This window comes from Nomascus leucogenys, chromosome 6, assembly GCF_006542625.1.
Source record: "Nomascus leucogenys isolate Asia chromosome 6, Asia_NLE_v1, whole genome shotgun sequence".
In the NCBI taxonomy this organism is placed as follows: Eukaryota; Metazoa; Chordata; class Mammalia; order Primates; family Hylobatidae; genus Nomascus; species Nomascus leucogenys.
Window position 1 is genome coordinate 84,860,337 of NC_044386.1, and position 27,370 is coordinate 84,887,706.

General features: G+C 42.4%; 2 protein-coding genes across 8 annotated transcripts in view; one reads left to right on the plus strand and one right to left on the minus strand.

Annotated features, from left to right (window-relative positions):
* The window catches only part of INTS14 (integrator complex subunit 14), a 33,884-nt gene extending 23,968 nt beyond the window's left edge, over nucleotides 1-9,916 (minus strand). The window contains exons 1-3 of one of the 4 annotated variants that reach the window (XR_004030545.1): nucleotides 9,508-9,862; nucleotides 5,778-6,061; nucleotides 4,082-4,189 (exon numbers count right to left, since the gene is read on the minus strand). Coding sequence is in view for 3 of the 4 variants with exons in the window: in XM_030814585.1 (XP_030670445.1) it covers nucleotides 4,082-4,189; nucleotides 5,778-5,999 (330 nt within the window). In the remaining variant the exon portion in view is untranslated. Of the gene's footprint in view, nucleotides 1-4,081; nucleotides 4,190-5,777; nucleotides 6,062-9,507 lie in introns of all 4 variants that reach the window. The other 3 variants (XM_030814585.1, XM_030814584.1, XM_030814586.1) reach the window with 3 other exon arrangements.
* Nucleotides 9,917-21,254: 11,338 nt separating this feature from the next.
* Nucleotides 21,255-27,370, plus strand: part of SLC24A1 (solute carrier family 24 member 1) — a 38,353-nt gene continuing 32,237 nt past the window's right edge. For 3 of the 4 annotated variants that reach the window (XM_030814594.1, XM_030814593.1, XM_030814592.1), the window contains exon 1: nucleotides 23,153-25,308. In XM_030814594.1, the coding sequence (XP_030670454.1) occupies nucleotides 23,419-25,308 (1,890 nt within the window). In that variant the 5' untranslated portion in view covers nucleotides 23,153-23,418. Of the gene's footprint in view, nucleotides 21,436-23,152; nucleotides 25,309-27,370 lie in introns of those variants that run through there. The other variant, XM_030814591.1, reaches the window with a different exon arrangement.

Sequence of the window (27,370 nt, forward strand, 5' to 3'; positions counted from 1 at the left end):
TGCCCGGCTAATTGTTTGTATTTTTAGTAGAGACGGGGTTTCACTGTGTTAGCCAGGATGGTCTCGATCTCCTGACCTCGTGATCCTCCCGTCTCTACCTCCCAAAGCGCTGGGATTACAGGCGTGAGCCACCGCGCCCAGCTAAAATGCATTCTTAATCAACCTGCAATTTGAAAAAACCAATAAAATATACCAACAATGGATAGTAATTGCAAAATCATTTTCCTTTTCTTCATTGCTTCAGAATGATCCTGCGGGGGACAGACTTCCCATGCATCCCAGGAGAGGATTATTTTTGCTCTCCCTAGCCTAGTCCGGTAACTTGATAATAATAGGCCATTAAGGGAGTATTTTTTTTTTTTTTTTGACACAGAAACTCACTCTGTCACCCAGGCTAGAGTGCGGTGCCATGATCTCAGCTCACTGCAACCTCCGCCTCCCAGGTTAAAGTGATTCCCCTGCCTCAGCCTCCTGAGCAGCTGGAACCACAGGCGTGTGCCACAACGCCCAACTAATTTTTGTATTTTTAGTAGAGATGGGGTTTCACCATATTGGCCAGGATGGTCTCGAACTCCTGACCTTGTCAACCGTCCGCCTCGGCCTCCCAAAGTGCTGGGATTACAGGCGTGAACTACTGCACCCGGCCCTTAAGGCAGTATTAAGTGGTGGCACTGTGTGAAATATCAAGATTGGCACTTACTGATAAAGCCCAAGAATGCTTAATAGAGGTCCCCTGGAAGGATGTCATCTTTTAGCATGACAGTCAATTGACTACAGGGCAATTTCCTTTTCTAGGTACCAACAATTGCTATATAATGATTTACCTCTGCCAGCTTTTTCAGATGCTATGGGATAATGAAATATTTCATGTAATGTCAAAATGAAACAGACTTTACTAAATAATAAAGACACAGTACAGCTGTCTAAAACCTTGGTTAAGGCTGGGTGTGGCGGCTGACAGCTATAATCTCGGCACTTTGGGAGGCTGAGGCCAGAGGATCACTTGAGGCCAGGAGTTCAAGACCAGCCTGGCAAACACGGCACAACCTTGTCTACTAAAAATACAAAAATTAGCTGGGTGTGGTAGTGCACTTCTGTAGGGCGTGGTGGCATACTCCTGTAGTCCCAGCTACTCATCAGGTGGTTGAGTCATGAGAATTATTTGAGCCTAGAGGCAGAGATTGCAGTGAGCTGAGATCACGCCACTGCACTCCAGCCTGGGCGACAAAGCAAGACTCTGTTTCAAAAAAATAATAATAAATAAAAAACAAAATCTTGGCTAAAAATTCCACTTTTTTGTTTTTTTTTACAGAGTCTCACTTTGTTGCCCAGGCTAGAGTGCAGTGGCACGTTTTCGGCTCACTACAAACTCCGCCTCCCAGGTCAAGTGATTCCCCTACCTCAGCCTCCCAGGTAGCTAGGATTACAGGTGAATGTCACCACACTTCGCTAATTTTTGTATTTTTAGTAGAGACAGGGTTTCACCATGTTGGCCAGGCTGGTCTTTAACTCCTGACCTCAGGTGATCTGCCCACCTTAGCCTCCCAAAGCGTTGGGATTACAGGCATGAGCCACTGCACCTGGCCAAAAATTCCACATTTAAACAAGTTTGTTTTATAGTAACTGATTATAAAAACAATAACTAGTAACAACCACCTCTACTACAATGTTTGTTTTTTTTTTTTGAGACGGAGTTTCTCTCCTGTTGCCCAGGCTGGAGTGCAATGGCCCAATCTTGGCTGACCGTTGCAACCTCTGCCTCCCCGGTTCAAGTGATTCTCCTGCCTCAGCCTCCTGAGTAGCTGGGATTACAGGCATGTGCCACCACATCCGGCTAATTTTTGTATTTTTAGTAGAGACAGATTCAGGCTTGGCCCCTTGCCCTCAGGTTACATACAGTATATCTCAAATTCAGATTCTTCCTTTTTTTCAAAAGAAGAAAATCATAAAAGTCAGAAGTCTGCATGATGCACAAGGTCTGGTTCTTAAAATCTGAATTTTTCCTCTAAAATCAAAGAAGAAATAGCAAATGAAACTGTGCTACCTGCTAGCTTTCAGTTCAGAAGATACTGACAACAAAACTTCATTTATTCACTGTGATGTTAGGAAATAAGGCATCCTATATGCATGGATTTACCAAAATAAGTAATGCCTATAAGCTGAGATGCCATAAAAAGCTTTTTTAATTTCTGAAAAGAAATTGATCAAAAGGCATTTTTTGACTTCTTTAGCAAGTATCCACTATATTTTATAAAACAGGGTGGTTTTCACAAGAAAAAATGTTTTTGTTGTTTTCTAAAGGTGAGTTTATTGAGACATAATTTACATACAGTAAAATCACCCTGTTTAGTATACAGTTCTATGAGTTTTGACAGTTGCATTCAGTCATGTAACCACCGCCACGAACAAGATAAAGAATAGTTCCAACACGACCCAGATTCCCTCCTGCTTCTTTTGAGTCAATTCATACCTTTCCCTGACTCCCAGGCAACTACAATCTTTTTTTAAGACAGGGCCTCACTATGTGGTCCAGGCTGGTCTTGAATTCCTGGGCTCAAGTTATCCTCCCACCTTTGCCTCACAAAGTGCTAGGATTATAGGTGTGAGCCACCATGCCTGGCCATAATCTTTTTTTATTAAAAAATAAATACTAGTGATGCTACTGACATTACTGAGGAATCCTGTGTTTGACCCCATAATGAAAAGTCACACACCAGGGTCCAGCAAACCATGGCCCACAGGCTAAATTTGGCCCACAGGCTAAATTTGGCCCACTGTCTGTTTTTGTAAATAAAGTTTTATTTAAACACAGCCCTACCCATTCACTTACTTATTATCTATGGCTGCTTTCATGCTATAACAGCAGAGCTGAGTAGTTGCCACAGACACCTACAAAGCCTAAAATACAAAAAAAGCTTGCAGACTCCTGTTGTAGACTATTATTTTTCTTTTAGCAATGTTTCTGCTTTTTCCTTCAAAATATGCTACTACTTTTCAAAAGTATCTGTATAGAGCAAATTTCCAGTTATCTTTTTCTGCTACTACTCTGCTCTGATTTGATGCTAATGTGGCCTACTGTGGAGTCTAAGTAAAGAGCAACATATTTTATGTTTGTTTGTTTGTTTGTTTTTCCAACACAGTCTCGCTCTGTCGCTAGGCTGGAGTGCAGTGGCGCAATCTCGGCTGACTGCAGCCTCCGCCTCCCAGGTTCAAGTGATTCTCCTGCCTCAGCCTCCAGAGTAGCTGGGACTACAGGTGCATACCACCACGCCCAGCTAATTTTTGTATTTTTAGTAGAGACGGGGGTTTCACCATGTTGGCCAGGATGGTCTCGATCTCTTGACCTGGTGATCCGTCCACCTCGGCCTCCCAAAGTCCTGGGATTACAGGCATGAGCCACTGTGCCTGGCTAGATTTTATGTTTTATACTCCTCACTTTTTAGACAACTCAGTTGAGATGGTTAAAAGTTTGCTGAATAACATGTTGCCTGGGCAACATGGCAAAATCTGGTCTCTACAAAAAATGTAAAAAATTAGCCAGGTATGGTGGCATTTGCCTGTAGTCTCAGCTACTCAGGAGGCTGAGTGGGAGAATCACCTGAGCCTGAGTGGTTGAAGCTACAGTGAGCCATGATAGCTCCACTGCACTCCAGCCTGGGCAACAAAGTGAGAATCTGTCTCCAGAAAAAAAAAAAAAAAAAAGGTCTGCTGAATAATTGCATTGAGATAATGAAGACAGGCTATATTATACTGATGTTTATAATTTTATCACTCAAAATTATAATGATCCCTTCCAGGGAGCATAGTTCAAAAATTCCACTGTGAGCTCTTTGTGTTTTATATAACAGTACTAGTTTGCAATAAGTCAATTTACTAGGAGGATACTTTCCTTAAGGCATAATTTTGCTGCTTTCTGAACACATTAGTGTTGATTTAGTACCTTCACTTAAGAAGATACCAATAGTGTAAAATGTAGTTTGTAGAAATTACAATGCATGCTGTGTCACAGCCTGAAGAAAATCGAAGGACCTCAGTGATTAATGTTGTTAACTTAGGGCAATGAAAAAGGATTGATCATTACCTGGCAAGGAATTGCACCACCCCATTCTTGCTGAACGATATTGCAAACACCAACTAATGCAGACTCCAAGCAGGTTTTGTCATAATCATCCATATTACTTAGTGCTTCCTTATTGAATAAAAGATAAAATTGCTAGTTACTTTTAATTAGTTATTAGAAAACAACATAAATTGTTCAAAGTATGAACGTTACACAGGGGACACTGATGTATCTGAGAGCACCAAAGCATAGCTTCTTAAAGAAAAATGCTAGAACAGATTTCTTCAACTATTAAAGATAGTTAAAAGAATTCCATTTATTCTATCCTCTTATCAGGTAAGAGTGAACAGTCCACCAAGTTTACATTTTTATAAGTGGACCTTGAAGGAAAAAATTAAAAGGAACTTTTAAACACATCACAACAACAAAATCTATTGAATATTAACTATGTTCTAAATACCATCCTAGGCACTTTTATGCATTTAGCTATCACAATAACACTATAAGGTATAGATTATTAACTCTATCTTTAAATGAAGTAATTAAGGTATAGAAAGATTAAATAACTTTCCCAGGTCTCATGACTAAAGGTGGCAGAACCTGGATTTGTAAGTATGCAGTCTGACTTCAGGGCTCCTGGTCTAAAACATTACGTCTCACTTCTTATATAGCAATTCTCTAAATTTCAGAACTGCAGAACATCAGAAATCCTTAGTTTATTCACCTGTAAGAAAGTCAGCATATATACCAAAAGTTTAATATCCTTTTACAGGAAAAAAAATTAAAAAAAATTTTTAAGTCAGTGTAATTTTTTTTAAAAAAGCTTTTAAGTTACTTTAAAAATCTGAGATAATAAAAGGAATTATTTAACAAAATTTTGTTACTTATATTAAAAAGTTCAAACTCTATTAATCCTGGATTTCTAAACCACCTAACAATTGTTAAACATTCAGTTTAATTCCACAAACACTTCCTTTTTTTCTTCTTTTTATTAAAAATAGAAACAGGATCTTGCCATGTTGTCCAGGCTGGTCTCAAACTCCTGGGCTCAAGTGATCCTCTCGCCTTGGCTTCCCAAAGTGCTGGGATTACAAGCGTGAGCCACACCTGGCCCACAAACACTTCTTGACTGCTTACTATGGGTAAGACACTGTGTTAGGCACTGCTGGAAATATTACGAATATTATGATTTAGAGATGTTGTCAGAAAGTAAATTCTGACATAACACAGAAAACACCTTTGAAAGATAATATCTACCAACTGAGATTTAAAAATTATAATTTATTGGTATCAAAATCAAAGCTATTTGTTGGAAAGGAAATATCATTTTGAATTACTCTAGAACAAGAAAGGGCTATTTTTTCCTTTCCTCAAGTTTTATAGGAGAGTAGAAAAAAATTAAGTGTTGAGCCTAAAGACCCTAAATTTTAGGGAATGGAACACTACATCCTGAGATGCTCACTTTTCCACAGAGAATTCCAGAAAACCAAGAGAGGAAAATAAGGGAACAACTCACAGCTCTAACTCATAGCTGTACCAAAGAAACAGTAGGCATAAGACTTACTGGTTGTGAATTCTTGTTGTTTAGCTACACATATTAAGTACTCATAGACTTATTAAATAATGCCAAAGTTCTAAATGTTCAATGCATTATAACACTGTTTTCCTCCCAATAAATTTAGACCCTGTACATACAATAACTTACTACATTTTGTACCTGTAGGGTATTATAATCTCTCGTGAAGGGGACCATCAACTCCCAAAGTGATGAAAAAACCACAAGTGCTGTAAATTCAAGCTTGTAATTTGTGGCCATGTGCTCAAACAGCATCGTTAAACCATGGGCTGCTAGGTGCTTACGCTGGTATTCCTCGGACCCCTCAATAGACACAGGTCGGGTCATGGAAAGGGATACATCCATTACCACCACTGTCGGCATGATGAAAATGATCCCAGTGTTCCCAATCAGAATGCAAACAGACAGCTATAAACAGAGAAATGCTGTAGAAAATAAATAAGGTCTTACATGTCATAGAGAGAAAAGAATATTTTTGACCATAACTTTAACTAACTTCCCAGAAGTTAGCAGAGGCAAACACCATTTAAGTTGAGGTGAGGAATAATCTGTAGAGAACTCAGTGAGAGGGAAGTGAGCAGCTTAGTTCATTGTAAGGACCACTCTTAGAATCACCCATTAAGTGACCATAAATAAAGGACCACCTAAATATATCAATTGGAAAAAAAAAAAAAAAGCCCTGCTAAATTCAGGTAGCCCTTGACTTTCACACATTCGACTTTTATGCAACTTAATAAACTCCTACATCTCCTAACACTTAATTTACTGAAGAACATTTCTAGTTGTCATATGGTGGTGCTATTTGACAACCAACCATTGTTTTATGGGACTGTCACAACCTTTTTGCAGTATTAGTGCATGTGTTTAATTATTTTGTTGGTTGGTGCTCTTGTTTTAGTAAAATGAATGCCAAATATAAAAATGAAAGGACTAGTAAAGTCAAACCAAATTGGACAAATTGGAAATCATTACGCATAACAAAAGTAATAAACATTAGCCTCAGTAGTATTCACTGTACATAAACTGGCCAATGGTGCTTCAACTGTGTATTTTTTTTTTTTTTTTTTTTTTTTTAGTAGAGACAGGGTTTCACCGTGGTCTCGATCTCCTGACCTCGTGATCCGCCCGCCTCGGCCTCCCAAAGTGCTGGGATTACAAGCGTGAACCACCGCGCCTGGCCTGTGCTTCAACTGTGAAGGAAAAGAACAAAATTAAAGAATATGTAGGGTCGGGCACAGTGGCTCATGCCTGTAATCCCAGCACTTTGAGAGGCCCAGGTGGGTGGATCTCTTGAGGTCAGGAGTTCGAGACCAGCCTGGCCAATATGGTGAAACCCTGTCTCTACTAAAAATACAAAAATCAGCCAGGCATGGTGGCTACTTGGGAGGCTGAGGCACGAGAATCGCTTGAACACAGGAGGTGGAAGTTGTAGTGAGCCGAGATCGTGTCACTGCACTCCAGCCTTCCAGCCTGGGTGACAGAGCAAGGCTCCATCTCAAAAAAAAAAAAAAAAAAAATTTATACAGCTGGAATTATCTCATGAAATTGTGTAGAAAAGTCAAAATGTACAAATGGAGTTATTCAAAATTATGGATTGAGAATTAGCATAAAGAAAACATTTTGGTGCTCAAAAATAAAAAAGTTTACAGATACACAGACCTGCTCATGGGTATACAGCCTGCTGCTACTCTATTATTAAGCAAACTGTAGTCTACTGACATGATGAAATATCATAAAACTATAAATAAATGACATATGTACTACAGATATCAGAAATACTTACAGAAAGCATGAGTAACTGAGAAAAGCAGGCCCCAGAACTGTATTATACACTGCTTACAACTTCATAAAAATCATAATGCATATATACAATTAGAGAGATTAGGTGGATATAAATAGATTAGAAATTTAATGTTCACAACTTTCTTTTTTGGGATTCACTTCAAAACATTTAACAGTAGCCAGACTGCTTTTTTAAGGATGGTACCCAGCTGCAAATGTGTCATATTCTAAAATTCCATTTGCTCTTTTTTTTTTTTTTTGAGACGGAGTCTCACTCTGTCACCCAGGCTGTAGTGCAGTGGCACGATCTCCACTCACTGCAAGTACCAACTCCTGGGTTCACACCATTCTCCTGCCTCAGCCTCCCGAGTAGCCAGGACTACAGGTGCGTGTCACCACACCCGGGTAATTTTTGTATTTTTAGTAGAGATGGGGTTTCACCACATTGGCCAGGCTGGTCTCGAACTCCTGAGCTCGTGATCCACCCGCCTCTGCCTCCCAAAGTGCTGGGATTACAGGCGTGAGCCACCGCGCCCGGCCAAAATTCCATTTGTAAGTAGGCTGTTTTGAACTCAGAATACACTGGTTCATGGAAACAATGTTTACAACTCAGGTTGTAAGCATAAGCGTAAAAGAAGAAACTGAAAGTTCCTGAAGGGTGGTTCACTCAAGCAGTATAGGCCCGACTAAAAAAAAAAAAAGTGAGATCCTGCACAATATTGGTTCAACTACACTATATTAGACCATAACATACGCTCACTAAGGGCAGGGACCATGCCAGATTTTGCCCATGATGTCCCTCAAAACTTATCACAGTAACTGGCACATAGTAGGTGCCCAACAGTTTGATAACAACTAATGAACTACCCCAAAATCACCAAATATACCATATATTATTTAGCAAAATACATTATAAATGTTAACTCTGGACACCAGAAACACATTTCCTCTTCTCCTCATTCAAGCAGAGATATGGGGGACTCCCTCACCTCTGCCCAGCTCCTGCGGTAGTCCCATTCATGCAGGGAGGCCTTTTTACAAGTTGAGGATCATGAGGAGTACTGCCCTCACCCTCTTAGGAGAATGGGAGGAAACAGTTTACACAGACTTAGATCAAATACAAAAAAGCACTTTCAGCCCGTGAAATCTGCTGTTGACAGTGATGACAGCTGGCAGTCTTGCCTTCTCTGAAGACACCTCTGGAGCTGGCTCTTTCTCCCAAGTGATGCATTTGTGTCGACTCCCAAATGCACCTCATTAATAGTTACAAAGTCGTGGGAAATCAATTTAGTACTCAGATTGGAGTAAAGGAGGGAACTGAAAGTTCCTGAAGGATAGTTCACTCAAGCAGTCTAGGCCTGATTTAAAAAAATTTAAAAAGGCCAGGCACGCCTGTAATCCCAGCACTTTGGGAGGCTGAGGCGGGCAGATCACCTGAGGTCAGGAGTTCGAGAGCAGTCTGACCAACATGGTGAAACTCCATCTCTACTAAAAATACAAAAATTAGCCAGATGTGGTGGCATGCGCCGGTAGTTCCAGTTACTTGGGAGGCTGAGACAGGAGAATTGCTTGAACCCAGGAGGCAGAGGTTGCAGTGAGCCGAGATCGCGCCACTGCTCTTCTGCCTGGGTGACAGAGCGAGACTCCGTCTTGGGTGGGGAGGAATCCCTGCCCACCACAGTCTAGCAATTTTGTGAGAACAACACTATGTATTCCTCACTTGGGTGGATTCTGAGCCCCCAAGTCTCCCACCCCCACCCCCTTCCCATGTGTACTGTTCAAACAACTAGGGCTCTTCTTTCTCAAGAACAGTCTGAGAAATAGGCCCTAGCCACCTATTTGGCCTTGAATACCAAGTGTCCATCAGCTAGACGTTTATAATTCTTCCCTGAAGGTGATAATTAGCTCATTCATAAAGAACTGATTCTCAGCAGTCTCGCTCTCAAAGCGGGATTCTACCTGAATTTCTAGGGCCCCACCTGCTCTTTGGCTTTCCCGTCAGCCTCCGGGAGTCCCTCCCCAGTTCTCAGATACAATTTCATCTCTAAAAGTCCAGACTGAAAATCGCATCTGGGAGATATATTTTTACCTGAAAAATCAGCCAAGAAAATGTGGGATCTGGAAATCTCTCTTGAGGGGAAAGAGAGGACAGAAGGGGGCTGAGCAGAGGGCGAAATCGTGCAGCTGACGCGGAGCTGGGGACCCCGAGCCTCAGAGCGAGGGGAGGCCGGGAGCAGCACCCCGGAACTGGCGCCTCACAGACGGCGCGGGGCGGCCGCCACGGTGGCGGGAAGGCCAAGCGCTGGCCCTGGGTTGTTCTTCACCCCTAACGCCTTCACCTGTAACCCCAACAAGCAACGAAAGGCAGCCCCGGGCCCTCGGCCTCCCCACTCACCCCGTGCCCATCGCCGGACACAGTCCGTCTGCATAAACTTTCCGTCCGCGCACCACAGCCGGAACTATAAGGCCGCGCGACAGAAGGGAATCCCGCACCGACACTCCGCGCGGGGCGGGGCGGTCCTTGGAGAGCTTCAGGGTAGCCCGGGCAGGGTTCTGACTCATCCCGGAGGGACGCCAGGGGGCGCGGCCTCTCTTCGCCGTGGCCAATCCGCTGCCATCCCTCTCCTTCCACAAATCCCCAACTTCTCTTGAGCCTTGGCTGGGTTTCCCGCCATGTCTCTCTGCATTGCCCTGTATCTCTCCCCATTCTCGGGCTCTTTCCTTCCCCTTCTGCCCCACTGACCCATGGGCCTCACCTGGCCCGGTGACTCTGTGACCCCTTCACTCTTTTGTCCCCTCACTCCCCTGGGCTCCGTCGGTGCACAAGCCCAACCCTTCCTGCTATTTTCCTCGTCACTCTTCAGCCCCCTCTCTCGTATCCTCTGAACCGGTTGACAGAATCCTCTGCCTGTTCTTTTTAAACTGCAATTCCTGAACTACAAATCCTGGCCGGGCGTGGTGGCTCAGGCCTGTAATCCCAGCACTTTGGGAGGCCAAGGTGGGCGGATCGCTTCAGGTCAGGAGTTTGAGACCAGCCTGGGCAACATGGTGAAACCCCTCTCTCTACTAAAATACAAAAATTAGCCGGGCATGGTAACGAGCGCCTGTAATCCCAGCTACTTGGGAGGCTAAGGCACGAGAATCTTGGGGGGAAAAAAAACCCAAAACTGTAATTCCTGGCTGAGGTATGCTTTGTATATCCTTCTTGGCTGACCTGAGCCCAATTTACCTCAAGACTTGGCCTCTTGGCCTCCTCAGCCCAAATGCTCACTTTATTCCCCTATCCCCTTTTTGAGGGAAGCAGAGGGCCTTCGTTCCCCTCACCCTGGACAAGGCATGCGTGCTCAGATTTCCCCGTAAGGCAACATGGGCTCTTGCCTGTCACTCTGGCCGCCTGGTGTCTCCATTGTAGTCTGTGCCTCAGTGAGGTCCTTAAGAGGGCAAGAGGTGACTTTCTTTCTAACCACGTAGGGAGCCAGGGAATCCCGGCTAGAGATAGGCTTAGATGGATGCCAGCAGGCCCCTGGGTAGTTACGGTTCAAACAACAATGTGGAACCACGTAGGTTACAAAGTGAGTACAGAAAGGCCTCTAGAAGGCTGCAGGCATTTGCCTTTTTCTTTTAGCTGATAGGATGGGGCGAGATTAGGAGATGGGACGAGGAAGGAGGATGCTTTGAACTGAACAGACAAGTCTGTCTGACTTCTCACAGCTTGTTCTGTGGGAGAGTGTGGGGCCAGTTGCTTGTAGTTTTTTCCTGTCCCTGGGAATATCCCTGCCAGCACTGGGGCCCAGGGCCCTGCAGACTGCCCTATTTGCTTCAAAACTTCTTTCCCCAACCTGGCTGATCTCACCATGTCAAGATCTAGTTATGCTTGAGCAGGCATTGGGCTCCAGGTAAGTAAGGCTGCAGCCTGATAACTTAGTCATAATTTCTAATCTTGCCCTATTGGGAGGGATGTGGCCAAGAATGTGTGGGTAAGCAAATGTCTAGTTACCCCTAATGTGACAATGACTTAGCCATAGGGTTACTGTCCTTGTGGTAATTCTGGCTCAGTTGCAAGGTCTGATTCATTACCTTACCCAACCCTAAAGCTTAAGTTAGTTCGCTGATGGATGATCAAATCTTGTAACATAGTTCTTCTGAATAACAGGCTTTTGGGAGACTTGGAAAGCAAAAAATCAATATATTAAATTGATGATAAAAGGCACAGCTGCCAGGAGGACTGTGTTACTTAGGGCAACTAGTTTGTTTGTTTGTTTTTTCCTCCTTAGTGGAATCCCATTACAAATCAGAAGGTTGTTCGGTGACTATAACATCAGAGAACATCAGCACAAAGGTTAGAAGGTTTTAAAGGAGGTGTCTTTCAAGCCATAGCTGGCTGATGAATTTCTTTTCCCCACTCAAGTGACCCTCAGCATTTGCGTGTTTCCACACACACATTAAAGGAAATCAATAGTTTCCTTTGCATAATCTTTCATTCCCTTTATTTTTTCCTGCCTTGAAACAGTGGACTGCTGTCCCAAAGGCTTTGAAAGACAGTGTTTGATCCCCAATCTGACAGAGGAAATGTTAATGACAGAAAAACCATGGCTCTCACAGGGACTAGGTACTGGGGAGCTCAAAGGGAAGTCTAGATACCTAAATCTCCTAGAGCATGTGTTGAAAATGCAGATTCCCAGACCTTGCCAAGTGAAATGGAAATGAAATTTCATGACTTCATGCTTGAGAATCTTTGTGGTTAAGTTCCCAGGGTGATTTTGTCTGTGTGTGTGTGTGTGTGTGTGTGGTGACAGGGTCTTTGTCACCCAGGCTGGAGTGCAGTGGCATGGTCTTGGCTTCTTGCAGCCTTGACTTCCTGAATTTAAGCAATCCCCCCCGACCTCATCCCGAGTAGCTGGGACTACAGGCATGTGCCACCATGCCTGGCTAATTTTTAAATTTTTTGTAGAGATGGGGGTCTCACTATGTTGCCCAGAGTGGTCTCGAACTCCTGAGTTCAAGCGATCCTCCCTCCTTGGCCTCCCAAAGTGCCAGGATTACAGGCATGAGCCACTGCATTTGGCCCCAAGATGATTTTTCATCTACAGAGATAAGGGGTAGGGAATGAGTAAGTGAAGAAAAGGCTGAGGGGTGGGGAAGAGCAGTGGGCCTACTTCTCTTTTGCATTCTTCCCTCTCTTCTCACATTCCCATGATGTCCTTTGCCCTGTATTTCCCTTCCTGCCCCTGTAGTCTGGAGACTGTTCACTCCCAAATCATACTTCCAAGCTCCAGCCCCTTCCTCTCATCATTTGCCCCTCCCTATTTCACTATTTTCACCAAAGCAGAAGTCAATCATAAATATGACCCCTCTGCCTTCTGAAAAAAAATTTTATTATGGAAATTTTCAAACATAGACAAAGATAGGGAGATTAGGATAATAAATCCCTGTGTGCCCTTCACCTAGTTTCTGCTGTCAATGCAATCCTCATCTTGTTTCATGTACACCCCTACCAACTTCTCCCCACGTATTATTTTGATGCAGATCCCTGATAGCATAACATTTTATCCAGGAATATTTCCTGATGTATCTTTAAAAGAGAACTTAAAAATATATAATTGCAATACCATTATCAAATTTAACATAATTAACAATAAATCCTTAATATCATCAAATATCTAATCAGCTTTCAAATATTCAGTTGTGTCATAAATATCATAAATTTTACTTTTTTACACTTTGGTTATTTCTTCAGGATCCAAGTAAGATCCAGATATTGAAATCCGTTGCTATATCTCAGAAGTCTTTTTTAATCCATAGGTTTCTCCCTCTTTTCCTTTGAAATGTATTTGGAAAACTGTGCTCCCCCTCCTTTTAAAATTGCTCTCAATCCTCTTTCAGTTTTTTCCAGAGCATTTGAGAAAACCACAAAGCTTTTCTCTATTTTAAATAATGAAAAGACTCACTGAACAAAGAAAAGCTTTTACACATTTCCAATTCCAATTAACTTTGCCTCTGCTCTGAAAATACGGTGAGCTTTATCCATTGCTGGATCCCCCAGGGTCTGGCATGTCATGGTGGATGTGCACTTGTGGAAAGAAGATAGGAGGGGAGTAAGAGAGGTTATTGGAAAAAAAAAGTCAAAGAGGAAAGCAGAGAAAACTTGGTAGATACTACATTTCTCCAAGAAAGTAGAAAGGAACTTCTTTCTTCCATACACTCTTTGCTTTGAAAAGTTCTATAAAGGCCTACAGTGTTGGCTCTCAGCGCTTTGGGAGGCGGAGGCAGGAGAATCGCTTGAGCCCAGCTGTTCGAGACTAGCCTAGGCAACATAGAAAGATCTTGTCTCTACAAAAATTAAAATTAACCAGGTGTGGTGGTGTGCACCTGTAATCCTAGCTACTCAGGAGGCTGAGGCAGGAGGATTGTTTGAGCCCAACAGTTCAAGGCTGCAGTGAGCTATGATTGTGCCACTGCACTCCAGCCAGGACAAGATCTGATCTCTAAAAACAAACAAACAAACAAAATGCTATAAAGTCTAAATTTTTAAAGGCCCCTCATGATCTGGGCCCTGACCCAGGCTCACCACTCACTCTCTTAAAACCTTGGTGGCATCTTTCAATGAAAAAGAAGATAAAGCCAAATAAAACTAGTTTTTAAAAAATTATAAAAAGTAATTTGGGAGGCTGGGAGGCTGGGCACGGTGGCTCACGCCTGTAATCCCAGCACTTTGGGAGGTTGAGGTGGGTAGATCACTTGAGGTCAGGTGTTCGAGACAAGCCTGACCAACATAGTGTAACCCTGTCTTTACTAAAAATACAAAAATTAGCCGGCTGTCATGGTGGGCACCTGTAGTCAGCTGCTCGGAAGGCTGAGGCATGAGAATCACCTGAACCCGGGAGGTGGAGGTTGCAGTGAACCAAGATCACACCACTGCACTCCAGCCTGGGCAACAGAGCAAGACCCTGTCTCAAAAAAAATTAATTTGTGTCTATGGATAAAAATTCAAAGTTAATTTTAATTTTTTTTATCATACGTTAAGTTCTAGTGTACATGTGCGCAACGTGCAGGTTTGATACATAGGTATACGTGTGCCATGTTGGTTTGCTGCACCCATCGACTCATCATTTACATTAGTTATTTCTCCTAATGCTATCCCTCCCCCACCCCCCACCCCCGACAGGCCCCAGTGTGTGATGTTCCCCGCCCTGTATCCAAGTAATCTCATTGTTCAATTCCCACCTATCAGTGAGAACATGTGGTGTTTGGTTTTCTGTCCTTGAGATAGTTTGCTGAGAATCATGGTTTCCAGCTTCATCCATGTCCCTGCAAAGGACATAAACTCATCCTTTTTTATGGCTGTATAGTATTCCATGGTGTATTTGTGCCACATTTTCTTAATCCAGTCTATCATTGATGGACACTTGGGTTGGTTCCAAGTCTTTGCTATTGTGAATAGTGCCACAATAAACATACATGCACATGTGTCTTTATAGTAGCATGATTTATAATCCTTTGGGTATATACCCAGTAATGGGATTGCTGAGTCAAATGGTATTTCTACTTCTAGATCCTTGAAGAATCGCCACACTGTCTTCCACAATGGTTGAACTAATTTGCACTCCCACCAACAGTGTAAAAGCGTTCCTATTTCTCCACACCCTCTCCAGCATCTGTTGTTTCCTGACTTTTTAATGATCGCCATTCTAACTGGCATGAGATAGTATCTCATTGTGGTTTTGATTTGCATTTCTCTGATGACCAGTGATGATGAGCATTTTTTCATGTGCCTCTTGGCTGCATAGATGTCTTCTTTTGAGAGGTGTCTGTTCATATCCTTTGCCCACTTTTTGATGGGGTTGTTTTTTTCTTGCAAATTCGTTTGAGTTCTTTGTAGATTCTGGATATTAGCCCTTTGTCAGATGGGTAGATTGCAAAAATTTTCTCCCATTCTATAGGTTGCCTGTTCACTCTGATGGTAGTTTCTTTCGCTGTGCAGAAGCTCTTTAGTTTAATTAGATCCCATTTGTCTATTTTGGCTTTTGTTGTCATTGCTTTTGGTGTTTTAGTCATGAAGTCCTTGGCCATGCCTATGTCCTGAATGGTATTGCCTAGGTTTCCTTCTAGGGTTTTTATGGTTTTAGGTCTAACATTTAAGTCTTTAATCCATCTTGAATTAATTTTTGTATAAGGTGTAAGGAAGGGATCCAGTTTCAGCTTTCTACGTATGGCTAGCCAGTTTCCTCAGCACCATTTATTAAATAGGGAATCCTTTCCCCATTTCTTGTTTTTCAGGTTTGTCAAAGATCAGATGGTTGTAGATGTGTGGTGTTATTTCTGAGACCTCTGTTCTGTTCCGTTGATCTATATGTCTGTTTTGGTACCAGTACCATGCTGTTTTGGTTACTGTAGCCTTGTAGTATAGTTTGAAGTCAGATGGCGTGATGCCTCCAGCTTTGTTCTTTTTGCTTAGGATTGTCTTGGCTATGTGGGCTCTTTTTTGGTTCCATATGAACTTTAAAGTAGTTTTTTCCAGTTCTGTGAAGAAAGTCATTGGTAGCTTGATGGGGATGGCACTGAATCTATAAATTACCTTGGGCAGTATGGCCATTTTCACGATATTGATTCTTCCTATCCATAAGCATGGAATATTCTTCCATTTGTTTGTATCTTCTTTTATTTCATTGAGCAGTGGCTTGTAGTTCTCCTTGAGGAGGTCCTTCACATCCCTTGTAAGTTGTATTCCTAGGTATTTTATTCTCTTTGAAGCAATTGTGAACGGGAGTTCACTCATGATTTGGCTCTGTTTGTCTGTTAATGGTGAATAGGAATGCTTGTGATTTTTCACATTGATTTTGTATCCTGAGACTTTGCTGAAGTTGCTTGTCAGCTTAAGGAGATTTTGGGCTGAGACAATGGGGTTTTCTAAATATACAATCATGTCATCTGCAAACAGGGACAATTTGATTTCCTCATTTCCTAATTGAATACCCTTTATTTCTTTGTCTTGCCTGATTGCCCTGGCCAGAACTTCCAACACTATGTGGAATAGGAGTGTTGAGAGTGGGCATCCTTGTGTTGTGCCGGTTTTCAAAGGGAATGCTTCCAGTTTTTGCCCATTCAGTATGATATTGGCTGTGGGTTTGTCATAAATACTTCTTTTACTAGAGACAGGGTCTTGCTATGTTGCCCAGGATGGTCTTGAACTCCTAGTCTCAAGCAATCCTCCCTTCTCAGCCTCCCAAAGTGCTGGGATTACAGGAGGGCACCACTGCATCAGGCAAAATTCAAAGTTTCAAAATAGATGAAGTGAAAAATAAGCATTTGCTTTCCTAGAAGCAACCATACATATCTCCCTGCCTCAAGTATGATTCTAGCCACTGGGTTGGAGAAGTGAAATATCAGAGTTGTTGTTTGTTTTTGTTTATTCTATATCTATTGGTGACAGAAGTATAGCCATTCTTACATATGCTTTGCAAAATTGTCTCTACATATGTATGTATATATGTGTATGTATATACATATTATGTATACTATATAATATAACATATATAATACTTTCTACCTAAATGCAACAATGTTATATATATAGTTCTGCATCTTGCTTTTATTGTTATTGATTTATTAATATATCTTGGGCATCACCTTCATTCCTTTTAACCGCTGTATATAATTGACTATTATAAAGATGTGCCATTATCATTTATGTAATCAGTTTCCTATTGACATTTAGATTTCAGTTTTTGCTACTACAAGCAAAGCTGGAAAGGGCCTGGTAGACTAATATAGGGGCTTTTTCTCCAATTGAGATGGGAAGCCACTGGAAATTCTGGAATATAGGAGGGACATTATCTGATCTACAGTTTAACAAGGTCACTTGGGCTGCTATACTCTATTTACACATCTTCACCGGTATCTTTGTTGGCACTGGGTGTTATTTAAATTTCTTACTCTTTGTCAGCTTATAGGGAAAAAAAGGTATCTTGCTGTGCCTCAATCATCACGCGTTTGTAAAGTCAGATTTGACATGGGAGTTTTATTTAGTGGGCTGTTTCTCTTACTTTGATGGGGGTTGTGAATAGTGCTGGGACTGTGTGGTTTCCTGCTTGGCCACACTGAAGTCCTCTGAAATCACCTCTCTGACCTTTTCTGTAGGCCTCTGGCCCCTCCAGAAGGGCACTTGACTGTAAGGATGAAATCCTGTCTCTGAGCTGCACTCAGTGTGAAGTGCCACCACCTGCATCTCCCTGTCTCAGGTATGGTTCTAGCCACTGGCTTGGAAAGATGTGTCATAGGATGTTTGGGGACTTATTTTGTTGTTTTCCACCAGTAACAACTGTACAGCCATTTTTAATCCTATAAACAATATAATGTGCACAAATAAAACAGTATAAACAAAAGGTCTTAGGCCGTGACATTGTACAGTTTGGACAGATCAAAGTGCTTTTCCACAGATTCTCTCGCTGTTACTCTAACAGCAGTTCCATGAGGAAGCTTGTCTTTCCTGGTTTCATAAATGAGGAACCTGAGAATGAGAGACCTTAGGCTTGCTCCTCATCAGACTTGTTACTTTATTAGAGGTTACAAAGCAGTACCTGTAGGTTAAATTCAGCCCTCAGACTCATTTGTTTGCTTCCTAATATTTTTAAATTGTTTGACATTGGAATACCTATCGGTGGGTCATTTATTCTCTGTCCAGACATAGCCACCAGCACGCTCCAGTTACTTAGAAAATGATTAATGTAACTTAATTTTATCTACCCAGGACCTAAAGCCATTAAAATTTGCAACCCATCAATGCTTGCTGTCTGCCAGATTAAAAAAAAAAAAGAAATAAAATTTGCGACCCTTTCAAATCTTGTCTACTTTCTACTGTACAACTGTAGAGTTGGTTGCAACTCCTGATGTAGGCCCGGAAATAAACCAGCCTTAGCCACAAACCCTCCACATCAGATGAAAAGTCTCGTTCCCTCTTCTTTCTGTTTTAATAAAAGTTAGGAAAGGCCTAGAGCTTTGGAGGGCAAGGAAAGGCAGGCTTGCTGTCCTGCCAAACCTCTAAGATCTGCCTTCCTCACCCCCTTATTTTATCGCGAGGGTCAGAGCCAGATCTACCCCATCTGTTCTTCCATCCTGTTCCAGGGGAGGGTATAAAATGAGGCAATTTTTTAGAGCAAAGCAGATCAGCTTCCCCTTCTCAGTGGCGCTGGCCATTCTCCAGCCATTTGCTCTCAAAAGGTCATGAGCTTTTTGAGTGGGCATTCTCCTCTCCATCCATGTGTAGCTCAGGGGCCCCATCTCTGAGCATCTTCCTCACTGGGTTATGCTTTTTATATTTAATAGATATATAAAATATATTTAATAAATAAATTTAATAAATAAATATATTTAATAAATAAATTTAATAAATAAATATATTTAATAAATAAATTTAATAAATAAATTTAATAAATATATTTAATAAATATATTTAATAATATATTTAATAAATATATTTAATAAATATATTTATAATACAAATAAATATATTTATTAAATAAATATATTCAATAAATATATTTAATAAATAAATATATTTATAATATAAATAAATATATTTAATAAATAAATATATTTAATAAATATATTTAATAAATATATTTAATAAATATATTTAATAAATATATTTAATAAATATATTTAATAAATATATTTAATAAATATATTTAATAAATATATTTAATAAATAAATATATTTAATAAATATATTTAATAAATAAATATATTTAATAAATATATTTAATAAATAAATATATTTAATAAATATATTTAATAAATAAATATATTTATAATATAAACAAATATATTTAATAAATAAATATATTTATAATATAAACAAATATATTTATAAATATATTTATAATATAAACAAATATATTTATATTATAAATATATTTAATAAATATTTATAATATAAATATATTTATTAAATAAATATATTTATAATATAAATTTAATAAATAAATATATTTATAATATAAATATATTTAATAAATAAATATATTTATAATATTAATAAACATATTTATTTATTAAATACATTCATTGCTTGCCAGGCACTGTTCTGGGCTCTGGGGATTCAGTGGTGAATAAGACAGGCAAGTTCCCTGTCTTCTTGGAGTTCACCCACCAGTAAGAGTTGCACACATTAATCAGGTGATTGCACAAATAAATACACAGTAGAGTGCTGTAACAGTGAAATGCATGGAGACCTGCTGACCCCTCTAACACAATCTGATTGTGATACCTAAAAGCAGAAAAACAACAATAGTACCCGGCACTGTTAATATGATTTACAAATTAATTAATCCCCACAACAACCCTATCAAACAGGTAATGTCATTATCATCCTCATTTTACAGGATGAGAGGTTTACAGCCACTGAGAAGTTAAATAACTTGTCCAAACTCACATGGCTAGTACAGAGGATGCTCCCATTCTTGGTTGAGCAGCCAAATTTCCTGCTGAATTTCAAAATGTGCCAGAATCCCATGATAATAAGACAGAAGAAACTGGATTTACCCCCAGCAGGTAGGATTTAGGTTAGACACCAGGAAGAACTCGTTGGCAACATTTATGAACATATGAGAGAAAGGAATCACTTTTCTGAGGATTTCCTTCTCCCCTGAATTTTTTATATTGAATAAACAACATTGTAAAAATAGAGGAATTATTTCAGAAAAAAAGATCACTCATCTTACTTTGTGAATTATGTTCCTTTTTTCATCTTTCTGGGCCAGATTGAGACTGTGGTACACAGTGGCATGAAAAGGGAAAGAACTAGATTTGGTTCTGCCCACAGCATTATAAAGGCAAGGACATGTAACTAGCGGACCTCAGGCCCTGATCCCAGGCTTCCAACATCCAGAGTGACCCCAGCATACTCAGAGATGAAGCCAGCTCTTCCACAGTGGGTGGGCCCTTCTGTGGGCTTCAGCAGAGGGAGCTCATGACCTTCTTACTGTTCCAGGCTACTCAAGGTGAAGCAGGGCAGAGGTGAGGCTGTGAGGATTAACTGCTATTTCAGATGAAAGTAACCCAAAGCAGCATGCACCCAGGTACTCTGGAGGAAACAGGAAAGGGAGAAAGGGGCAGTCAGTAAATATCAGGCCGAGTTAGCTGAATGATTGAAAGGGCTTCCAGATCAATGGTTAGGATCACAAGATCCCCACTACCTTACCCTACTCCCACTTTGATCAGCTCCAGGTCATGGGCTGGAGGCGCAGGGGGCTCAGGGCGCCAACTCCTCAGGTATCTTGGGATGTCCCAGCCTGCTCTGGGAAGATCCATTAGTGCCCTCTACACCAAGGATTTCCTTTAGGCCTAATAAAATAGATTTCATGTATGAATTGCTTTGAAGTTTGCTTGGTGTGGTGTTTTCTCTATAATCTTTGTTTTTTATTTTGATTCTCACATTCACCTTACAGATAGGTAGGACAGGTATTATTATCCCCACATTTACTTTTAGATTACATTAGAATCACACAGCAGCAAGTCGAGCCTAATGCTGAGGTCTTCTGATCTCTTAAGCCCCAGTCACTTTCCCTTGGTTTTCTCAGAGCGCCTTCTGAATCTTTCCAAAACTTTCCACCATCTAAGCATGGAAACCCTAGACCACCTCTCATTCTCATAGCTTAGAAATAAGTTTGAGAAATCTCCCCAGTTCCTCCAGTGACTTTGTGGGCCCACAGTGAGCCCATCTGTGTCCCTGGTGGAAGGCCCACTCTCTCAGGCTTGGTCAGGTGCACTGGGACCCAGAACTTGTGCAATGCCCTGATAAGCTTCTTAGAGGAGGTGGGTATTAGCCAAGATCGGATATTCTTCCCCTGAGCTGCCCTTCACACCCGACCCTGCCTTGAATTACGATTCCATAGGAGAGCTGGGGGCAGGAGAATGGGGTGGGTGTTCCCTGCTGTCCAGCTTCAGACCCACTCTTTGAGATATTGGATTCTGACAAGTTTCCAGAGCTGAGAAGACAGCCAGATGTCAAGGTCTGAAGGTAAATGATGTAATTAGGTAGGAGGGATCAGCTGGGGTGCCAGGTCAGCTCTGTTACATAACACAGGAATATTAGAAAGAGAGAGGCCCTCTGAAATTTCTGTTGGGGATACGAGTGGGCTTGCTGCAAAGTGTTGAGTTCATGGCAAGGATCGGGGGGCTGCAGGGAGATAGTGGAAAGAAAATTATAGAAATCAGGGACATAGAAGGAAGTTCACTTATTCCTACTTCTCCTTTTGCTTGTCCCTCTCCTGCTTTTTAAGACAAGTACCTTTGCATCTCCGATTATTGTGACATGCAAGAAAGAAAGGGGAGTTAGGAGGCTCATCTGCTTGGCTACTCACTAGCTGTGTGATGTTAAGCAAGTGATATCTCCTCTCTGGACCTCTGTGTTTTCATATCTCAGACGAGGAGTTGTACCAGACAGATTCCATGGGTTACTCAGTTCACTTCTAATATATCATATGCAAAACCAATCATTTCCAGTTATTGTTTTGTAGTAGTTTGTGGACATTAATTAGAGATTTAATAAATACTTACTTGGGCTGGGCCTCAATGCCCTTCTTTATAAAATGAGGATTCTTTGAGGGCTTTCATGTTCTTCCCTCCTTCATTCTTGTATAAAACTAACCTTTCTGTTCAGTGCTTTTCTTTTTTTTTTTTTCTTTGAGACAGAGTCCTGCTCTGTTGCCCAGGCTGGAGTGCAATGGCACAATCTTGACTCACTGCAACCTCTGCCTGCCAGGTTCAAGCAATTCTCCTGTCTCAGCCTCCTGTGTACCTGGGATTACAGGCTTGCACCACCACACCTGGCTAACTTTTGTATTTTTAGTAGAGATGGGGTTTCACCATGTTGGCCAGGCTGGTCTTGAACTCCTGACCTCAAGTGATCCGCCTGCCTCCCAAAGTGCTGGGATTCCAGGTGTGAGCCACCGTGCTCGGCCTGTTCAATGCTTTTCATGTGTTTTTACTCACTCAACATTCCTGTGACAGTGTTATTATTCATATTCTAATTTAATTTAAATTAAATTTAAAATATAACATGCACATGATAAAAAGGTTAAACTAACAGAATATACAGTGAAAATAAGTCACCTTCTGACTTTTGATCCTCAGTTTCCCTTCCCCAGATGTTCTTCCAGATATTATCTTTGCATAACCAATATATATGTTATCATGCCCATTTCACAGATGAGGCACCAAGGCTCAGCCTGTCCAGGATGACACAGCTGGTAAGCAGCAGAACAGGGAGTCTAGGCTTTCAACTCCATTCCCCATGATCCTCCCACCATGCCATATTCTCTGGGAAGCTCTATAACATTAACTTTTAAGCTTTGCCCACTCTGGATGGTGGAATTGTTTTAAGTCAGTCCAAAAAAATACATGGAGCCTTAATGTCCCTGGCAATGCCCTCCACTGCTGCCTCTTTTTGTCTATAGCTTAAAGCCATATCTCCCTACCTCCTTCCTGCCTTTGATAAGGTGAGACCTGTGGCCTGACACCAGCTATGGATGACTGAGCTCCCAGGATCTTAGGCTTGGACCTGAAGAGTACTGGCAGATCTTTTGCTGAGAGCCCAGGGAGGACTTGGTAGACTCCATAGAGCACTCAGGCTCCAGCTCAGGAACCTGGGCTGCTGGCATGCCCACATAGTACAGAGGACCCCTAGGCACTCTTTCTCTTAAGAGTAGGCATTTTCCTCTGGAGCAGGGGGCAGGAGTAGTTTACTCTTGCAAAGACCCCATGCATGATACTTTTGTGTTCCTGGGGCTTCTATTATCACTTTTTTCTGTATGAGGGTGTTATGGATCCCAGATCTCCTCTTAGTGGTAAATAATCTCTTTTTTTACCCACCTAGGGTTGTGGATACCCCCTGGCTGGGCTTCATGGAGAAATCTTCCCTGATCACCAACCTGAATCCCAGAGTAGCCTCCATCTTAGGACAGAATGAGAGGCCTTCTGTAACCAGATATAACTGGCCAGCATGGGGAAATTGATCAGGATGGGGCCGCAAGAGAGGTGGTTACTCCGGACAAAGCGGCTTCATTGGAGTCGCCTCCTCTTCTTACTGGGAATGTTGATCATCGGTTCTACCTATCAGCACCTTAGGAGACCCCGGGGCCTTTCCTCATTGTGGGCAGCAGTCTCATCTCATCAGCCTATAAAACTGGCCAGTCGGGACCTCCCCAGTGAAGAGATGATGATGGTGAGCAGCAACCCTTCAAAACCTAGCTCCGAAAAGGGGGGTAAGATGCTGGTACCCCAAGCCTCAGTGGGCAGTGATGAAGCAACACTGAGCATGACAGTGGAGAATATCCCCAGTATGCCTAAAAGAACAGCCAAGATGATCCCAACAACAACCAAGAATAATTACAGCCCAACAGCAGCAGGTACAGAAAGAAGGAAGGAAGATACCCCATCATCCAGTAGAACACTGACTTACTACACCTCAACTTCAAGCAGACAAATAGTAAAAAAGTATATCCCAACACCCAGGGGAGAAATGAAGAGCTACAGCCCAACTCAAGTCAGGGAAAAGGTGAAGTATACTCCTTCCCCACGTGGTAGAAGAGTAGGCACTTACGCTCCATCCACATTCATGACAATGGAAACAAGCCATGCGATCACCCCCAGGACAACAGTGAAGGATAGTGACATTACAGCAACCTATAAAATACTGGAAACCAACTCTCTTAAGAGAATAATGGAGGAAACCACCCCAACCACTCTCAAGGGAATGTTCGATAGCACCCCAACTTTTCTGACACATGAGGTAGAAACAAACGTCTTGATTTCTCCAAGGAGCGTCGTGGAAAAAAACAACCTGTCTCCCCCCAGAAGAGTGGAAAGTAACAGCTCAGCCCATCCCTGGGGGTTAGTGGGAAAGAACAACCTGAAGACTCCCCAGGGAACAGTCCTGGTGCATACCCCAGCCACCTCTGAGGGGCAGGTGACAATAAGCACCATGACAGGCAGCAGCCCAGCAGAAACCAAAGCCTTCACTGCTGCCTGGAGTCTTAGGAATCCCTCACCCAGGACCAGTGTATCAGCCATCAGAACAGCCCCAGCCACAGTCTGGAGGCTGGCAAAGAAACCTTCCACAGCACCCAGCACCTCAACAACCCCCACGGTCAGGGCAAAGCTGACCACGCAGGTCCATCACTGTGTGGTTGTGAAGCCAACCCCAGCCATGCCCACCACTCCCTCCCCAAGCCTCACAACGGCCCTGTTCCCAGAGGGGCTCAGTCCCAGTCCCTCAGTGCTGCCTCCCAGCTTGCCAGACCTCCACCCCAAGGGAGAGTACCCCCCAGATCTGTTCAGTGTGGAGGAGCGGCGGCAGGGCTGGGTGGTCCTGCACATTTTTGGCATGATGTATGTGTTTGTGGCCTTGGCCATTGTTTGCGACGAGTACTTCGTTCCAGCCCTGGGTGTCATCACAGACAAGCTGCAGATCTCTGAGGATGTGGCAGGCGCCACATTCATGGCTGCTGGAGGCTCTGCTCCTGAGCTCTTCACCTCCCTCATCGGTGTCTTCATTTCCCACAGCAATGTGGGCATCGGTACCATTGTGGGCTCTGCTGTGTTCAACATTCTCTTTGTCATTGGCACTTGTTCCCTCTTCTCCCGAGAGATCCTCAACCTCACCTGGTGGCCCTTATTCCGTGATGTCTCCTTCTACATCCTTGACCTGATAATGCTCATCCTCTTCTTCCTGGACAGCCTCATTGCCTGGTGGGAGAGCCTGCTGCTGCTGCTGGCTTATGCCTTCTATGTGTTCACCATGAAGTGGAACAAGCATATCGAGGTCTGGGTGAAGGAGCAGCTCAGCAGGAGGCCAGCAGCCAAGGTCATGGCCTTAGGAGACCTCAGCAAGGTAAGGACAAATTGGCTCAGGCTTCTCTAGCCCCTTTGAGATGAAAGGATGTGGTGAAGCCAGGACCTGAAGAGAAGGTGCTGGATCAGACCTCAAGAGATGAATGCTCTGGTTCCCTTACTATTTATTCAACATTTATAGAGTACCTATTCTCTGCCAGGTACTGTGCTGGGGCCTTTGTAAGCATGACATTGGCTTAACCCCTAATCACCCTATAAACTAGTTATATTATGATCCCCATTTGCAGGAGAGGAAACGGAAGCCCAGAGAAGTTAAACCACATGTTCAAGGTCACACAGCAAATAGGCAGTGGAGCCAAGATTTGAACTTGGGTTGGTGTGACCAGGTGTTTGGAAATGACATTTGAGTTGGGCTTTGGACAATGTCCAAGAAGATGCCAGGCGAGGAAAAATGATAATCTCTTCCATATGCATGGCGTTCACGGTTTAGCTAGCACCCTCATTTTCATTTAATCCCGTTAGTTCACATTCCAGACGTGGAGGGGCTGATGGCTTGGATGGCGTCTAAGAAGGGGGAGGGTTTTATATTTTTGTTTTGTTCTGAAAATATTAGAGAAGATGGGAGCTCTACTCACCCACTGATAAGCTAGCCCTGGGGGCAGAGCCCCTCTCTCTGTGCCCACTGGAGACCAGACACCAGGAGCACCAATCCTGGGGCTTTCTCCTGACCTATAAGTTCCTTTCCAAGAACTTCTCTGCCCGCTTGAGGGATCTTCCTGTTAAATTCATTGGATGATTCAATAACCTGGAAGATGATTAATTGCAGAAGTGATCTCTGAAAATTCATTCCAAAATTTTTTGCGTTTTTTGGGTTGGGAGTAACTGGGACTACAGGCACATACCACCACACCCAGACCATTCCAAGTTTTTTGTTCCTTGAGACTCTAAAGTGAGGGTACCTTAGGGAACACAGATGCCACTTCTCTCCTGCTCCTAAAGGGTGAGTTTGGGTAAGGGTTGGCTCACAGCCTGCCTATTCCAGGTCTCAGAGAAGCCGCTGGTGTGGGCAGAATTTTGCATGCAGAGTGGAAGGACTTAGCTACTAATCCAGAGCAGTTTTGATGAGTGAGCAGGATGGAGACCAAACTCAGCAACGTGTCTGTGAGATATATGAGGCAAGGGAGATTAAATGCACTTCCTTTAGACTTTTTAGATAACATGTTGTTCTGGCCAAAGCATGGAACAGAGAGCCAGGAAACCTGGGTTCTAATCTGATTCTGCCTCTAATGAATTGTGTGACCATAGACAGGTCCTTTGCTCTCTCTAGGAGAAATGACAGAGTCTAACTAATCACTGAAAGGTCCTGTCTAACTCTAACATTCTATGATAATGTCCTGTGTCCAAGTGAGTTCAGTTCTGTCAGGACCCAACACAGTAGTTATTTGTCTGATCTGGTCAACTGAGCTTCTATTGTGTCATTTGCAGGTGGTCCAAAAAGGAAATATCCTGCCCAGGGTCATACAGCCAACGGGTATCAGAGCTGGAACAGGAACCCAGTCTCCTAACTCCCCATTCAGTGTTATTTCCCACCAGACTGTCCTCCGTGAAGCCAAAGGCTTCAAAAAGAAAGAGAGGCTTAGAGCATTACAGAATTTAATACAAAGAAACAGAAACCTCCCTCCTAATGCAGTTCTTAGGGCAGGCCTTGCTAAGTTCTCAGGGGTGGCCATGAAGTCCTGGTATTCTCCTCTGAAGAAAATGCCTAATGCTTTGGTGTACAACAGGCCAGCAGTTTCCAAAGTGCCTCTGACTTGCTTCCTAGTCCCTCATAGTAATTCTGCTTCTCTTTAGACTCTACAAACTCTGAACTTTCCATTTGATCAGAGCTAGACCATCAAAGCAAAGCTTGCAGGACAAATGAAGCATAATCATGATTTCAAAGGAGAACACATAACCTACTGAAGTGACTCTTCAAGGGCTTTAGTAGCAACTCCTTGCCAACTAGTAAGCACAGTGATGATTACATCCCTGTTCTTATTTGTCGAAATAGATCCAGTATGAATTTTTTTAAAGAGATAGGGTCTTGTTCTGTTGCCCAGGCT